Source organism: Podarcis vaucheri (genome assembly GCF_965113315.1).
Source record: "Podarcis vaucheri genome assembly, chromosome: 3".
Taxonomy (NCBI): Eukaryota; Metazoa; Chordata; class Lepidosauria; order Squamata; family Lacertidae; genus Podarcis; species Podarcis vaucheri.
The window spans coordinates 16802811-16821441 of record NC_138761.1 but is presented as its reverse complement, the minus strand read 5'-3'; the positions used below and the strand labels follow the sequence as shown (position 1 = coordinate 16821441).

Here is an 18631-nt window from a genome sequence, read left to right as displayed (position 1 = left end):
ATGTTTTACTGTGTTTTTATATGTGCTGTAAACTTCCCAGAGTGCCCGTGGAAACCCAGCTAGATGGGTATAAAATTATTATTATTATTATTATTATTATTATTATTATTATTCTGCCACAGAGGGCTGTGCAAAGTGATGACTGGAAATGCATCAAACAATAATTAATGAGAGTGCTTTGTAGAATAACACCTTGGGCAGATACTATAGTCCTATGAGAAATTACAGGCTGCATTGAAGTGATCACCAAAGTAAATCCTTCCTAAAAACTCTGCTTTTCTATGGCCCCTAACCACTGGTAAAAAACAAATGATAATGCACAGTGAAAAAATGAAATGTAACTAACAAGGCCTATGCATTATTTACAAATGCTTGACATCACCTATGGTTTATGGTGGGAGGAGGAAGAAATACGCTGAATGTATGAAAAGTTATAACTTTAAAAGAAAAATAGGCACAAAGCTTTACATTTTTATGAAAGTTTTGAAATATAAAGGAGGTTTCAAAATGATTTAAATAAAGTCTAAATCTCCAACAGTGAAAGAAAGAGTTGCCTATTAAATTACTAATTCAGCAATTCACTTCTGGCAAAATGTGGTCTCTCTTCCTCCTGTCCAAAATGTTGGCCATTTAAAACATGGGTGGCCTGGCTAACCAGTAGTTTTTAAGGGAGAAAAAAGAAAACCACCACTGATATTTTGGGCAATATTCACTGGTGAATATCTGGACAAAGTTCACTGGTGATTTTAAGACATTATGAAATATCAGAATATTTGCAAATGACTGAAACACTCCTAGATCTGATGTCTTAACACTATTCTGAGATAAAGACAATATAAATCAAATACAAACCAGCAGCAAATCCATCAAATATTCTATTTTTTCTTAACACAGGATGACTATTTGTGCTGATAAGGACCCCAGCTTGTGCATTCCTAAAGATATCATTCTCTTCAAGGAGACCTAAGACAGAACAAAAATAATCAGTTTGAAATTTGTTTTGTTTACAAGCACAGAAAATAAATAAATACTGAGTACAGTAATTGTTCGGGGTGATGGTAGATATATTGCTTTTTAACACGTGGAATATAGACATATTCAAATATTAACATAAATGTTTTCTGCAGAAAGTGGAATTAGCTGAACTCCAACAGCTATTTGAATTACAAAAATGTAGCTTGGTTATCTGAACAGGAAGAAAGGGTTTTACATATTCTTTCTTCAACCACAATTTGGAACTCCCAGAAAAGACCACAGTTTAGCTAGTGAAATTTTGATCCTGCAATGCAGACATATTCTTGGTGGCTAAACAGAGAATCACAGCTCCTTTTTATATTATATATGACTAAACAGCTTCCCAAAGGATCAAAATATGGTCACAGTGACAGTTGATTAAAGAGAACAGAGACTTCATTTTATTTTTAAAAGGCATCACTCTGGCTAAAAGTAAACTTGATAAAAGTGAGTGGACTAGTACCTCTGCCCCCATTAAATATACAGATGCCTCCATCTCTTCCATCATGGATTTTGTTTCTTCTTAATGTGGGATTGCTGTCTGTCTTAATCCAAACTCCAGCCATTGCGTTATCAAAAATTTCATTGTCTTCTATAAAGCCGAGCCCTTTCAAACATAAAATAAAACATCAAGATTTTGCATTAGGGTGAAACAGCCTCATATTTTAAATTGTAAGAATGAAGTAGAGGGGAAGCTTACCAGAATTATAAACAAGAATCCCACCATTCTGGCCTCCCCAAATTTTGTTGCGCCTAATTTTGGGGTTGCTTCCAGTTCTGTACATAAGCAAACAAAGAGGTTACTCAGAAATAGCTTATTATTTTGTTCAAGTGACATGAACTACATTTGATGATTTAAAAAGCATTATCAGCATTGTACAATCAAGAAAGATTTAAGTACCTGCATGATAAGCCTAGAGTACGCCAGGCACTCATACATTTCTTCTTATACCTGCCCCTCTCACCATGTATAGAAAACAATCCCTGAGACCACGAGATCCCTGTTTAGCTGAAGGCAGAATCTCTCCTATGCTATGAACCAAATCCAGACTCACAAAGTAATGTTCTAGCAGATAAAGGTTCTGAAAGTATGTACATGGCTGCACCAGATGTTCTCTTCTTTTTATTTTATTTTTTAAATACTGAAGGGGGAGCTTAAATTCTTAATTAAGGTGCAATTCTTTTGGCTAGCATTCCCACACCCTTATAATATTACCCACTCCTTTTCAATATTACTGGAAATAATTGTGAACACTCTCACCCCCACCCTTTTAGTCTCAGCCCTCGTGTACCTATCATCTGAAAACATCTAGTATATCTTTATACTGTAGTATAAAGAACAATGGATATAATGGGGCTTATATGTCTACAATTAATTTTTTATGGCACCTCTCGTGTTCTAAAGTGACTCTATCCCACACCCTGAAAAGCTGAGAAACTGAAGAGTATTTTTAGCTATGGAAAAAAATCTTTCAAGTATGCTCTATGATGAAAGTTAAGAAACTGCTTGTGTGCACGGAAGGACTTTGCCATTCTTTTTCATCAGCCTGCAGCTCTTCACTGTGTTTAAAAGGGAAGGGAAAATATAATTCATATGGCCCACTTGGTGAACTAAGTGTGTTTTAATTTTTTGATGAAAACCAAGAACTCTGTAAAATGAACTCCTATTTTGCAGATAAAAAAATGAGGATAAAAGACATGGACTTACTCTGAGGTCATCCAATAAAGCCTTGACAAATGTTAGATCAGAACAGGGGTTGCTAAGCTCCTTGGCTTGGGGTTGCACTCACTCATGGCCAGCTCTCTAGGTGTGACCACCCAACATTCATTCTCTTATATGCCCACAGAGGTAGCTTAATTATCACACCATCCCTTCTCATCAAATAATTATTCTGATGACCAGGAACGGGGTGATTTGTATCCTCGCCAGGGCACTGGACTCTCTCCACTCCAGTGCTGGCATCTTAGGAGTTCAGAGGAAATTGCTTTTCCACTCCTGGAACAGAATCGGTCTCCCAGGCCAAATACAAAACTAGTCATTGAAAGACATGGGTCTGACACTTCCAACAATTTCAAGCCCAAGATAAGAGCTACTACCACATAATAATACTGCCAGTGGACAGAAAAGAAAAACAGCCAAATCTAAAGTAACATATGAAGTGCAATTGTTAAGATGGTGAGAAAAGTTGACAATTCACTGACTTAAGACAACTGGTTTATATATTAAAAACATTTTGAAGCAAAACAAATGAAGATATACTTTACCTGATTTGAACCCCTGAGTACATATGGTTATAGATATCATTGTCCTCCAGCACTCCATGTCCATTGTCATAGAAATAAACACCAACCTGGAGCATTAAAGAGACATTGGGAAATGGTAAATTATTTTTTTTATCATGGCAATTTAAAGCCATGATTTAAACCGGGAAGAAAAGAGGTTGATTAAATCAAGTATCTCACTAATACTACTTCGTGTATTTCCTGGACAATCGTGTAAATTTGACTACTAGTAAAACAGGTAAAATAGTTTTATTTACACTTTTATTTTTATAACCAGGCCTCACTCTGTATTGTTACTCTGTATACATTTTGCATGCTTTCCCTTTTTTTAACCTGTAGAGAGATTGTACTTAAAATATTCCTATACAGGGTCTTTCATAATTATGACCAGCATCCCATACATGAGACTTGGTAAAGTTAAATATGGGAATATAGGAACCATCGCACTGGGATTTTTCTTTTCTTGTTCCCAGCGTTGCTCCTTTCTGCTTATTGAGCAAACAAGAACAGTTTATTTTCATCAGGTAAAAATGAAATGCCTGTGTTTGGGAGGCATAGTGTAAATATTCATATCTGAGAAATGATCAAACTGGTTTTTCAATTAGAAAGAAAAGCCTCATACAACATGAATCTAATACAGACACCGATTCAGTTTAGATTGTGAATAACTGCAGAGCTAACATGCTTACATCCACATTACTTAACAGTGGCTTAAGAGAATACTGGGTTGTATTGTTATATCTATTCATATACCGCTGGATGCCAAAATAGTTTCTAAACTGTTCACAAAACAAAAATAACCTACTGCACAACACTGTTAAAATACAGAATTGAAAATACACCACATTTAAAATACACAAACAATGCCATTAAACAAAATAAATGTCCATGATTGAAATATGCAATGAAACAATCCCAAACAGCTGCATCTTCCGGAGCCAGAATGCCAACACAGATGGGGCCGGCCACATTTCAGCAGAGTGTGCACTCCATAACACTGCGGCCACCTGTGAAATAGCCCCCTCTGCGTCACCACAAGCCAATCACCAGGGTGCGTCAAGAATAGGAGGATTCCACACCTGTTGAATTTATTGTCCTTTCTGGGCAATGGAGGGGAAGCCAGTCTTTCTGGGTGACCTGGTTCAGAGTCTTTAAAGGTTTTATATCTAAGTAACAAGAGCTTAAAACTTGCTCAGTGGCTAATAGGCAGACAGGGCAAAGTCCCTTAACACTGGCATGATATGTGCCTGGTAAGCAGCCCCACTCACCAGGTGGGCTGCAGCATCCTGCATCAGCTGCAGCCTCCACACCAGTTGCAAGAGAAGCTCCACACAGGGCATGACAGGAGTATAAATGTTAGGCTACCAGTTCATGAGTCACAGAGGCCAAGCTATCTATGTCTAGGAAAGGGCACAGTTGACATACCAACCAAGGCTGGTGATAGGTGTTCTTCACAATGGAGGCTGATGCAGAAGGTTCCAAGAGGCCTTCTAAACAGTGTGCCTGTTCTTTCAGAGGGAGTGCAAATATATCTAAAGCAGGTTAAGTCCCAATACTTGGACCTGGGAATCACTCACAGTGTCTTTGTCTAATATCCAATTAAGTAAAACTCAAGACAAAAGTCCACTGAAACGAATGGACTTGACTAACTCAAGAACATTTATTTCAATGGGTCTGCTCTAAGTAGGACTTAAGTGGATGCAACTAATAGTATTTTCACTTTTAAAGAAACCATGCAATTTGGAATGCAAAAAATCCAAATGTTATTTCTTTAAATTTCACATTTTTTAAAAAAAATCCAGCCATCTGGTAAAGAGTTTGAAATCAGTATTACTGCCAACCACATAGTAAGGTGGGACGTACCTGTTTACCACTATGTATTCTATTTCTTCTCAGCACTGGCGTGCTTCCTGTTGTCACCCAGACTCCAGCCAAGGTATTACTGTAAACTTCGTTTTCTTCAATCACACCTTGGCCTTTTTCATGCTGAAAGCAAAACAAAAACTGGTAAACAATAGCAGGACCTGCAAAAAAAGGTTTATTTTTAAATGTTCCTACCTCCTTTGTCAGCTGCAGCCCTGTTCCTTCAACTCTCTTTGTAGCCAGTTAATTTTTCTTTTCCAACTGTAACTCACCATTCGGTGGTTACTGAGCATGCTTACTTAGTCCTCACTGGGGTGTTTGGGGATCACCCCTTAATTTTAAAAAAAGTTTCGTTTGTTTTTTTTACTTTTGAAACCCTCAAAGTTATACCAAGCATGCAGATATTTCCCACTAGTTCCTTAACGACATGTTTTTGCCTACAATCTCTCCATTTTAGTTTACTATTAGAAGAGTGAATCTGCTTCAATGCTTTAATTTATCAAGATCACAGTTAGCCAATGTTGGGAAATATGAATGTAAGAGCAACCCTGCTGGATCAGACCGAAAGCCCATCTGGTCCAGGATCCTGCTCTCATAGAAGCCAGAGCCAGATGCTAGGTGAAGCCTGCAAGCAGGTCCCAAGTGCAACACTCTCTCCTCATCAGCACCTCCCAGCAACTGATATAGAGGCATATTGCCTCTGACAGTGGAGATAGAATATAGCCTTACCCCCCATGAATTTTTAAAACCCTCTTTTAAATGCTTTCATATATAGCATAAGAAAGAAAAGTGTAATATCAGCAATCTAAATTATACAGGTTGACAATCAGGCTCCAACATCAATTTGTGGCCTAATCATGACTTCTTTATTTTGGGGAGACTTAAAGTGTCCTAGTAACACAAGACAAGTTTTCAAACGTTTAGGAGTTATAGATGCCAAACTGCCAACACTTTCAAGCAAACATTTTTTAAAAAAAACCCTTCCAGATTAATATGTTTAACAAGCTTTCCCTTCCAGGTTCTTTCCCCAACCACACGTTTACATTCCACATTTTGAATGCCTGAAAAGGGCTCCAGCGAAAATATTTCTGAGTTCACATCAAAACCACACAGAGATGCTCACCACATAAATACCGCCATGTTGGCCATCATGAATCTTGTTGTGTCGAACAATGGGACAGCTGTTAGTCCGAATCTGTATCCCTGCTAATGCATTTCCTGTTAAAAGAGGTTAAGTATGAAGAAAAATGCGGCCCAAGGACACAAGGAGTATCAAATGCAGCAAAGCAAATATTCATTTTTTTACCATATATGTCATTTCCTTCAATAAGGCCTCTTCCATCACCAAATATGTAGACTCCACCTTGATTCCCATTGAAAATTGCATTACCCCTAAGGTGCAAAAGCCAGAGAAAACAGAAGTTGTCAAGCACCACATAATCTAAATGTACATAGGCTGTACAGTATACACAGAACTGTGGCTTCTAAATGGAAGACTAATTCGTTTTTATTACACATAACACTGTTCTTCACTCTAACAGCTTAGAATGGTTTCTATGACGTTCCCAGGTAGTCCCCATCTAGAAAGCTTACGGGGCTGGACTTGCATGATAGCTTAGAAATCAGATGATCCTCAAATATCAGTGGCAACACACACTACAATGCCATCCATGTTTCCTTTGATGAGCCTCTGATATTTCCTCTGAATGCAGGACTTGCGTCTGGTGCCTTCTAAATTTGATTCCAAATGCAGGACCTGCTGAATAGGGTCAGAACTCTCAAGTGGAGCCAATCCCTAGCAAGAAATAAGACTTGAATTCTTCTTTTGGCTGAAATCTTTGGTAGCCACAGCTTGAATTCAAGCTGGGGCTACAGAAGAAGAATCCAGAGAGCACTTAAAGAGTGCACTGCTGATTCTTCAACTGAAGTTGAATTACCTGATGTCATATGATACCAGGTGACTGACAGGTGGTGACGCTACCCATTTGTCAAAAATGGCCCACAGAGGGTGGGCCAGTCCCCACTTCCATCCAAGGGCTTGAGAATCTAGGCCAAAATAAAGACAGGTACCTTATTGTTGGGTCACTGTTTGAAGTAATCCATACACCTGCAAAATTGTTTGCATAGATCTTATTTTCTATAAATTGTCCTCTTCCTTTTTCATGAACATAGATTCCTCCAGTTTGACCATGGTGGATTTCACAACGAACTACTGTAGGGTTGGCATAAGCTTTCACTTCAAAACCTGCTATTCTATTTCTATGTATGTTGCAGCTTTCAAAATAACCCTGAAAACAAGGAAGAAAATGGGGAGTGGTAAGGAAATATAATCGGTTGGGTGTCTTTCCCCCCGCTCCCAGCTACCTGACATTATAATAAAGATGGTACTGCGCAAAAATACATTTAGACTGTTCTATTATTTCTTTAAAACTACAAGTGCTCATGTTGGCTTACAGAGTAATTTTTAAGAGTCAGGACTACATGCTCCATCTGAACAACTGTAAAAGCACTTCAAGCATTGCACTAGAAAACAGGCCTATTTCTTCGGTTGCAGAGTTGGACATAATACTAGCACAAACATAACCACAAACTATGATTTAGCACAGACTTTTCCAACCTCATGTCCCCAGTTGTTGTTTTTTGTACTACCCACCATGCCTGATCATTGGCCATGTTAGCTGCAAACAGTGTGAGTTATATGGCTCACATGCTACCCTGTCTATAACAACCAGTGGCGTAGCGTGGGTTGTCAGCACCCGGGGCAAGGCAAGTAATTTGCGCCCCCTAACCCGTGGATTTGCGCCCCCTAACCCTAACCCCCAGATGTTGCGCCCGGTGCGGCCAGCCCCCCCTGCACCCCCCACGCTACGCCACTGGTAACAACTAGGGGATAAGAAGGTTTTAGACTGAAGTTGTGTGCTTTTCAAACCCTACACTGTGGTTAATCTTCCCTATAGTTAATAAAAGCGAGCCAGTTTAATGAGCTGTGGCTTTAGATGGCCTTATTTCTACTAGCCATAGATTAACCAGAGAATCATAGAATTGTAGTTGGAAGGAAGATCATCTGAAGATCATCTAGTCCAACCCCCTGCAATGCAGGAATATGCAACTGCCCCACATAAGGACCAAACCTGCAGCCTTGGTGTTATCAGAATCACGCTCTAACCAGCTGAGCTATCCAGGTGTCTCTGGTCTTAGACCACACAGCAATAGGAGGTTAATCTAAAATGGAAGTGAAAGCTTTTGAATTATTGTGGTTGGTTTGAAGCAGGAGGGGACGGAAGACTCACCAAGGCTCATCCTCATAATCCGAAACTATGGCTGAGTGTTAAATCTGAAACCAACCTAGAGTCTTGTAGAATTGTCAATGCCAAGGCCACATTCTCACATTAAAGTTCAATGTTACAAAGTCAACACCTGGTGATTTTGTCACATTGATGCCTCATGGCAAACATCTTTCATATAGGGCAATTGCCATTGTACACAGATCCGAGGCGGAGCTTTCTAAAACCCGTTTGTACAGGAAAGTGGCTGTTGAGTAACAACAATGCTGTAGTGACACATAAGAGGTCTTTTTGGCTCTGGTGGCAAAAAAAAGCTGTAAATTGTAAGGGGAATTCAGAGGACTAAATTGAAACTCAGTTACTGTAGCCATGGTGGTTCCTCTGTTATCGCCTCTGTGTTATATTTTATACTGTTTGTGATTGTATGGATTTGTCATGGCCTTTGGCTAGTAAAATAAACTTTAACAAAACTAAAAAAAAATAATATGTCAAGTATATCCTGCAAATGTAAATCAGCCCTAACAAGTACTAACGCAAACACTGGAAAACAATAATTTCAGAACAAAGCAGCAGGTGAAGGGCAAGCTGAAAATAAAACATCAAGAATTTCCGTGTAATTGGAATTCTGTTCCCAGTTTTTGAAATATGCTGTGGAAAGGAGCTGAATGTAATGCACCAACCAAAGATTGAGGGAGGTCTCCAAAGAAAAATGATCTTGTGATTATCATTGTTGAAGATGTATGAAGAGACAAGTGATGGATAGAAGACACTTTCCCATATCAATCCTAGACCTAACCTCCAAATCCAATTATAAAACCTAGCCTGTGGGGCGGGAATGTCAGAATTTCAGTGGCCTGCTTTTGAGGAGGTATTGTCCTTCTGCTTTAATACAGTGGTACCTCGCAAGACGAATGCCTCACAAGATGGAAAACTCGCAAAACGAAAGGGTTTTTGGTTTTTTGAGCTGCTTCGCAAGATGATTTTCCCTATGGGCTTGCTTCACAAGACGGAAACGTCTTGCGAGTTTGTTTCCTCTTTCTTAAAACTGTTAATACAGTTGCGACTTGACTTGGAGGAGCAACTCATAGCATGCGGTGTGGTAGCCTTTTTTGAGGTTTTTGAAGACTTTGGTGATTTTTGAAGCTTTTCCAAAACTTTTCCGACACCGTGCTTCGCAAGACGAAAAAAACCGCAAGACGAAAAAACTCGCGGAACGAATTAATTTCGTCTTGCGAGGCACCACTGTACCAATTTTTTGGTACCTATTGTGCCAAGCGGCTGACATACTTGAAGCAGCTGAAACACCCATTCTAAACCCTGGTTTAAAAAGGAACGGTAGCCAGCACTTGTGAAGATGTAGCACTTCGCCAAAGATTGTGCTAATAAGGCAATGGAGGCAGGCATTCACATGGGTGAGGGAACCTGCTGCACATTCCCAGTCTTCTAACCAGGCATTACTTCTGCTCTGGGTCTCAATACTCTCCAATGTACATTATTTGCTTGAGGGCCATGCAAAAGAGAAACCATCAAAACTGGAAACAGGTGGACAAAAACAAGCTGTTTTAACACTCACAAAAACTCACTTTCCCCACAGAAATATGCACACCCTACCCACCCCATAAGCTCCCCTCAAAAGGAAAAGTATACATTACCATGCCGTGGTCAAATGTGAAAACACCAACATCGCGCCCATGGTGAATATGATTCCTTCTAATAATAGGGTTTCCGTGGTTTTTGACCCAAATCCCAGCTAATGCATTATTGGAGATCTCATTGTCCTCATATATTCCCTAAAATATCAGAAAATAGTGTAAAATGAAGATGGATCAGGCAATTTTATTTTTGCAAGGTGGAAAAAAAAGGGAGGGGGGATGGGAAAGGGTGTTCACCTGTGCGTGATCTGTAATGTAGAGACCAACATTTTCACAATCACTGATGTTGCAATGCTTGATAGTGGGACAAGCTCCTTGACCACTAACACAGACTGCAGAACCAACTGAAGAGGAAACAACATTTACATTTTCAAATTGGAATTAGATTTGCCTTCATAAGAGACCTACAACTTGCATCATCCACTAAAAATAATAAAAGAAAATGAAGTAACTTGGAAACACTGAATGAACTTGGCTAGCTAGCTTCTTGCCAATTATCTTGGCTTAACCTTTCAGGATAAACTAGACAGTAGGGGCATGAAATGGCTTCAGATGAATCCTGAGCCAAAGCAGAGGGCTTAGGATGGGTTGTGTGGCCAGTGCATGCCCTTGCCCCAAGCCAGCTAACTCATTACCTCTCTTACTCACAGATACACCATGTGAGCAGACCCACAGAGAAACAGGGAGTTGGGGGGGGGCTGAGTTTGCACCATCCTGGTCCTTGCCTGGTTTGCTCTTCAAGTTAGCAAGTGTGTGTGTGTGTGAGAGAGAGAGAGAGAGAGAGAGAGCACATTACAACAGCTGTTTGACCTGTGTATCATCTAGCTGCAGGTATGAGTGTCTGTGCAGATGCAGGTGTGGTCTAGGGACTGTGGAGTTCTTCCTTAATGGAAGAACAGGGGGAGGAGAGTAGCTAGGAGATTTAACGTCTACTTCTGATGGTGTGGGACACGTGTAGTACTGGGTCTTAGTTTACTATTCTGTGGTCCTATCCCCTAGCTGCATATTGGGTGAATGGTGGTGGGTTAATGATTCTGGGAGGGCAGGTAGAAGGGAGTGGTCAAGATGCCTTCCAATTCCAGCAGTGATGGGCAGGGGAAGGCACGGCTGGATTGCTGATCACCATCCGGGACAGATGCCTAGTTGTTTGGTACCCGGCCCTTGTGCATCTTGTACACCTGTTACTTCATGACAGTTCTAACAGAGAAATTACTAACCTGTACAAGTACTTCGAATAATACAATGGTCTATTATTGGGCTGCAGTTGACTGTAATCTCTAAGCAGTGGTGGGCATTGTGATGTTGTGCAGATTTATCATCAGGGTTAAACTGAAAGGAAATACAATAAAACTCGTTACAAGCCATCCATTTCTTTCAACTCAAGTAATTTCAACTTAAGTGCTTGCTCCCATGTTTCTTACCCTGATTGTCATATAACCAACGTAAGCATCCTCAGATCCCTCCATGAAGACAAAGGTTGAATCTCTTGTGTTTTCTATAATGACCTTATCTGCCACTTTCCCGGGTGCTGGCGGGGGAAACAGTAATAAAGCTGAAGGTTGAAAATGCACAGCATATTTCCGATACAACCTACAATTACGTTGTTCCAGCAATAAGCTTTATACTTCCATTGTGACTCAGGATAACAGCTCTGGCTCTTTAAGTACAGGCATTCAGTCTCAGATTCATTCAGTAAGTTCATTTTACAAGAAATAGAAGGATCTTTCTGTTAAGTTTTATCGAAGTCCAATTCTCAACAGACCTACTCCCAGGTTTTAGATGGAAACATTTCTTCAGTTAAAAGCTAATAGAATTAATAAAGTGTCAACTGCGATTTCTACAACAATCATTATGTATTTGCTGAAGAATCTGCTTTAATGTTATACTTTAAATTAAGACTCATAGAATTATGGAGTGGGAAGGGACCTTGGTGAGAGTGCCAAATCCTGACCACTAAACCAGGGGTCAGCAACCTAAGGCCCGTGGGCCACAAGCAGCCCACAGGGGTTGTTTAACTGGCCCACGAATTGAGCCACTCACTTGGCGAGTCCCCATGTGCTGCATTTGCTTCCGTGGTGCCGGAAAACACATCTGCGCATGTGCAGACACCGGAAATCGTGGAAACGCGTGCTTACAATCCAGCCCTCAGAGGGATCTCCGCTGGAGTGAACCGGCCCAGGCGAGGTAAACCATGCCAACCCCTGCACTAGACCATCAGGGATGGGCAGGGAAGGGACCTTGGTGGTCATCTAGTCCAATCCCTGCTCAATGCAGAATACTACTAAAGCATCCCTCACAGACAACAGATCCCTGTTTCTATTTTTAACTATGAAGCTAAAATATTAGCTTTATTGAATAAATTGCAAGACATTTAATGCTAGTTAATGGCTCTTTATTTCTCCAAAACCTTTTTACACACTTCTTCACTACTTTTTTAAAAGGCAGATTACAACAAATGAACACCAACATTTACTAGTATCCAAATTAGTATAAACCAATATACAGTCGTACCGAGGTTGCTGAACGCCTCGGAACTCGTACATTTTGTCTCCCAAATGATCAAAAACCAGAAGTGAGTGTTCCAGATTTCAAATGATTTTCGGATGCCGAATGTCTGGCGTGGCTTCCGATTGGCTGCAGTCAAATGGACTTCCGGAATGCATTCTGTTCTAGAACCAAGGTACGACTGTATTGAGTTGGTTGAAGAAGTCAGATGTTTTTTCAAGAACACGTGTGCTATTCTTAAGAGGCCAGCAGGGGGAGCAGAAAGCCACAATCCAACATTCTCATTTTGATGGCGGAAGTGCAAGTTTGCAACTTAAGTATCAGTCACAATGAAAGGACCTACAAGCTAGGTTCAGTATAGAAAATATTTATTTCACGCAGCTTTAGAATTTCTCCTCTTAATACTTCCAAGCAAAGTGGTAATAGTCAATCCAAACAAGATGTAAATACTGTTGATTGCCCCAGATGAATGGTATCCAATTTGTTTTGGAGGGGGCTGAACTTCCCCCAAGGGATCAGATTCGTAGACCAATTGTGCTCTTGCAGCCAGTATTGTTGCTGAAAGGGTATGTGGTCTCAAAGCACCTCGCATCATCTTAGGCTGACCTACCAACTGCATCTCGTAACAACTTGCCTGGCTTACTATGACTGCACTGCTTCTGAACATGGTCCAGAAAGTTCAGATTATCAGACACAGAGCAGCAAAGCTGGTCAATACGCTCATCTTACACAACTACTTCATCGTTTGCACTGGCTTCCAGTTCATTTCTGGGACAAATACAAAGTTATGGGGTTACCTCTGCTCACAAATACCTGCATAGACCCTAAGAACATCTTCAGAGGCCCTTGTTGAAGTGTCCCTGCTGATCAAGACAAGGCACATGGCTAGCAAAGAGAACTTTTCAGTGGAAGCTCACCCGACACCTAACAGTGTAGTCTTTTTGGTGTGCGGTGAAGACATTTTTATTTCGCTAGGCACCGTTTGAATGATTTTAGACCTTGAGGCCTACTAGCTTTATTCTGACATTGTTTTAATCAGTGATCGATTTTCTATTCATGTTACAATTATTTTTATTTTATGCATAGCTGTCAACTTTTCCCTTTTCTTGCAAGGAATCCTATTCGGAATAAGGGAATTTCCCTTTAAAAAAGGGGAACGTTGACAGCTATGTTTTATGGTTTAAAAATATTGTGCACACTTTCTAGAAAAATGCTGCAAATAAATAAAGCAGAACAAGCAAACTACTTTAAATAGCTGGTTAAAAGGGAATAGGCAAACACACCACACAGACACCAACTAATAGGAAAAAAGAAATCAAATACCATAGTTCTCTCTCAAGGAAGGAGCTCTTTAACTGACAAGCTGAGAGAGAAGTAAGCAAAGATACCTGCCATTCTCCACCTACCCCTTATTTCTGGGCAGCATGGTTGGGCTCCAGATTCGTGGAAAATCCCAGCCTTGCTGCCACAGTAGTTGGTTCCTGTATGCCTGCTGTCATCTAACTGAAAGAGTATTTTCTTTTGATTAACATTGTTTGTCTGCAAGTAATCGCTCTAGTAATTATATATCTTTCTACAGCATTAGATACACACCTTATGTATCATCACCACAGACAGAAGAACAAAGACATTCATTAGCTGTAGATTGGCATTCATTCTGTTTGGGCAATTGTTCTGTACTTTGTGACCTTTATCTAAGCAGAAACAAGTCAGCTGCACGATTCAGGGCTGAGAGCGAGTATTCGCCATGATCTTTGGGGCTAAACAAGTTGGGGCTAACCTGCTGGGAGCCAGAAGGGCCCTGCTCTGCCTCTTTCCACCTGGCTTGGGGTGGGGCCTGACTGGCTCCATAAAGGACTGTTGCTGCTGCTGCTTGATAGAGAGGGCTCCTTTTTAAAATAAGTTTTATTTTTTTATGTCCTTTTAAATTGAAATTTTTTCCCCATTTGGTTGTGTACCTTTTGATGTGTTTTATTTATTGTTTGTGACTTTTGTTATGTTGGTAATTATGTAAATCTTGTCATGTTGTAAGCCGCCTTGAGCATTGTTCTAACTATGGAAAGGCAGCATACAAATAAAATGATGATGATGATGATGAACTACAGCATGACATAAAGGAAGTCCCATAAGTTGATACGCAAAGTGATAGGCTGAATAATAATAATAATAATAATAATAATAATAATAATAATAATAATAATAATATATTTATACCCTGCCCATCTGGCTGGGGAAACCAGCTCCGGGGGGGCTTCCAAGAAAATATTAAAATACCATAGTCTATTAAACATTAAAAGCGTCCCTAAGCAGGGCTGCCTTCAGATGTCTTCTAAAATAGTTATTTTTAGTTGTTTTTCTCTTTGACATTTGGTGGGAGGGCGTTCCACAGGGCAGGTGCTGCCACCGAGAAGGCCCTCTGCCTGGTTCCCTGCAACTTGCCTTCTCACAGCGAGGGAACCGCCAGAAGGCCCTCAGCACTGGACCTCAAGTGTCCTGGCAGAATGATGGGGGTGGAGACGCTCCTTCAGGTATACTGGGCCGAGGCCGTTTAGGGTTTTAAAGGTCAGCACCAACACTTTGAATTGTGCTCGGAAACGTACTGGGAGCCAATGTAGGTCTTTCAAGACCAGTGTTATGTGGTCTCGGTGGCCGCTCCCAGTCCACCAGTCTAGGTGCTGCATTCTGGATTAGTTGTAGTTTCCGGGTCACCTTCAAAGGTAGCCCCGCATAGAGCACATTGCAGTAGTCCAAGCGGGAGATAACTAGAGCATGCACCACTCTGGCGAGGCAGTCCGCGGGCAGGTAGGGTCTCAGCCTGTGTACCAGATGGAGCTGATACAGATGGCCTGGGCATAGAATTTACCTGTGCCTCCATGGACGGCTTTGAGTCCAAAATGACTCCTGGGCTGCGCACCTGGTCCTTCAGGGCCACAGTTATCCCATTCAGGACCAGGGAGATCTAATACAGATCTTGGGAGATTATATCTTTTTATTCGGGCAGTAGGTAATTTGAAGATGCTCTTCCCCTCCCTCCAAAAAATCCAATAAAAAGTGCTCTGTGAAACAATGGAGTACAATGGAGTCACATCATCCATGCTTCCTTTTCTTTCCCTGCTATCCAGAAACATTCAAGAGAGAACATATTTATCTACTGATACTGGGATGCCTTTCAAATTAAATACCTGCACCAATCATGGTGATTGGAGATTCAATGTATATCCACTCGTCCGTGTATATGCCAGAATGAACAAAGATAAGTCCATCAAAGTGAGCTTCTTGAACCCCACCTAATGCATCTTCAATTGTGTCATAATACTAGAAGAAAACAAGAAGTAGTTGTAAGACAAATAGCCACAGGAAAGGCATGTCAATATTCACTTGAAGTGATTCAGAAAAACTTACCAACATGTTTTCTCTTCCTTTATATCTTGCTGGGTTACTGTAGAAATGTTCAGCAAATCCTGGCTTTACATGAGCTCCTTTATACTGAAAATGGAGGGGGAAAGCATTTTGAGGTAAGCCTACAATGAAGCACGACCAATGGGTTACATTTTAAAAGAGAGAGACAAGACAGCACACACAAGTGTAGCATTGCAAAGCTCCTCAAAAGAGTTCAGAGCACTGATATTAACCATGCTCAGTAGGTGGATCTGGAGTCCAAGATCTGTCGCTTGCTTCGGGTACAACTGAAAAAGCTGTACTTTTGGCAACAGAAGGGAAACTGAATCTTATTGAGGACTTTGCCTTCCAATCAAAACTGTAACCCTGAGCTAAGTTATTTTCCTCAGTTTCTACCCCTCATTCCAGAAGATGACATCGTCCAAGAACTACATTGCTAAAAAGCAGGATGGGGCATACACAACACAACGAAAATGTAGTTCCACCATTTTTGTAGATTACAAGATTGCAGCAATCTTGGCACATCCTCATTTTCCTTCAGATACTTTGTTGTACTTGATTCAACACTCATCTCCTCATTCAGTGATTTAAATGACTTCTGTCCCTGAAATTATGCTTTCTGGTCTTGATTGTAATTATAGACAAACTTAGTTACAGTCTGTATTCTGTCTCACCTTCCCACAATGACTCTGGACAGTGGTGACAGTGTTCTACACTAAGTCTGAATCACTCATGGTACTAAGTCAGACTTCACAACAAGTCAACCTTTTGCTTGTTTCATCCACAGTACAGTTGCACCACGAGTGCCCCAGAAATTTTTGACCAGCATGCATACATAAAACCATAGTTTGTTTTTAAACTATGTTTACTATGGCATGAGAATCAGGCCAATGCCTCGTTCATGAAGAGAAATCTTGCTAAAAGACAGTTGCACTGCTGAAGCATGAGGAGTCTTATGGCAGAAGAATAAAAAAGTGGAAGAACAAGGGAAGATGAATTTGTATAGGAGAATTAAGGTCAGATTAGAATGAGGAAGTATAGTTGGCACCGAGAGCTGGGGAACCTTAAATGTAAATCATTTGAGGTGCTGATTTTTAAGCTGAGACTGAACTGAGATCTCAGTGAAGACACTCTAACTGAAGTGGGAAAAGATTCCGAAAAAAAGGAGAAGTCCAAATGCTCACCAGGCCATAAGGAGGAAAAGGGGGAATTACCACATACCTCCCCCCTCCACCCCCTTCAGCATTTGAAACATTCTAAAACAACATGAAATACAATGAGGATGCTTTTAAAAAGGCATTCATACCAGTTGCTGAAAGCTTTCCTTCCAGGGATTTGGGTGTTCGTACTCTTCTGGATTTATCTGATAAAATTTACCAGGTTCAGGGTGCATCATTGGACGTGTATACTCAAATACTTCCATGTAGAGTCGTTTCCTAAACAAATACACCCAGAATACAGAAGTGTGAATAGACTTTAACAGAACAAAGGTATAAACCGGATGGATCAAAAATTACGTTAAAAAAATTGGAAACTTGAAAGTGGCACTTCCAGCAATGTTCAAGCTGTCTATTGCCCATTGAACACAGCAGACAAGCAAAGAGAGCTGCCTATTTTAAACAAGTTTGGGAATTATCACTTAAGATAAAACATAGTAATTAAGAGTAACAATATTTCCAGATGTGCACTGTTATTTGGGTACGTGTCTAGGTGTGAGCAAAGTTTTAAACATGCGCTTAACAGCATAGAAGGATTTTGCTGAACAGCGTCAAATTTAGCACCATTTCTCACTCTTTGCGACTTTTTAACAGGAATAACAACATCCTTATATAAAAATGAACGATGTGCTCCATCTGGCATTCTTTGACTCCAACTCCCATCAGCTTCAGCCAACATGGTCCATGGTTATGGAAGATGGGAGCTGTAGTCCAGCAACATCTGGAGTGCCATAAGTTCCCCATCGCTACCATATATTAAGCACACATATAATAGTCTATGAAGGATGCGTTCTGCAAGAATAAATGCCTAGGCATGCTCCTTAGCTGCTATTTGGAAACTACCCGCCTCCCACAATCAAGGTCTGAACAGCAGCCCCAACCGCACACCTTGGCATTCTATCCCACATGTGGCCTGGCTTGCTATGTGCTGGAATTCCTTAAGCTGGTAAGACTGGTACCTTTCTTACCATTTTAGGTACAAGGTGAAATCTGTCTTATTACCCCAGGCTTTTAGAGGCCTCTGATCTATGTTTTAATCTGCTCACCATTTTTGTGTTTTGTTTTAATAATAATAATAATAATTTATTATTTGTACCCCGCCCATCTGGCTGGGTTTCCCCAGCCACTCTGGGCGGCTTCCACAGAAACCAAAAAACACTAAAATATCATACATTAAAAGCTTCCCTGAATAGGGCCGCCTTAAGATGTCTTCTGAATGTCAGGTAGTTGTCCATCACCTTGACATCCAATGGGAGGGCATTCCACAGGGCGGGCGCCTGTTTGTTTGTTAATTTTATCTTTATCCTGCCTGTTGCTGTTTTTATTATGCTGCTTTATTCACTTCTTAGTTACCTCGAACCATTCATAAATTGAAGGGTGTAAATCCTAAGACAAGTGTTTCTTTGATGAGATA

The 18631-nt window shown here is 40.6% G+C and overlaps 1 protein-coding gene across 2 annotated transcripts in view; it reads right to left on the bottom strand.

Moving 5' to 3' along the window:
* Positions 1-18631, bottom strand: part of FBXO11 (F-box protein 11) — a 76738-nt gene that overhangs the window by 3963 nt on the left and 54144 nt on the right. For both annotated transcript variants that reach the window (XM_082217445.1, XM_082217444.1), the window contains exons 5-19: positions 17307-17436; positions 16004-16087; positions 15784-15916; positions 11518-11624; positions 11314-11425; positions 10334-10440; positions 10097-10234; positions 7231-7448; positions 6467-6552; positions 6284-6378; positions 5161-5283; positions 3280-3365; positions 1715-1791; positions 1478-1621; positions 853-963 (exon numbers count right to left, since the gene is read on the bottom strand). In XM_082217445.1, coding sequence (XP_082073571.1) covers positions 853-963; positions 1478-1621; positions 1715-1791; positions 3280-3365; positions 5161-5283; positions 6284-6378; positions 6467-6552; positions 7231-7448; positions 10097-10234; positions 10334-10440; positions 11314-11425; positions 11518-11624; positions 15784-15916; positions 16004-16087; positions 17307-17436 — 1751 coding nt within the window. The remainder of the gene's footprint in view (positions 1-852; positions 964-1477; positions 1622-1714; positions 1792-3279; positions 3366-5160; positions 5284-6283; positions 6379-6466; positions 6553-7230; positions 7449-10096; positions 10235-10333; positions 10441-11313; positions 11426-11517; positions 11625-15783; positions 15917-16003; positions 16088-17306; positions 17437-18631) is intronic.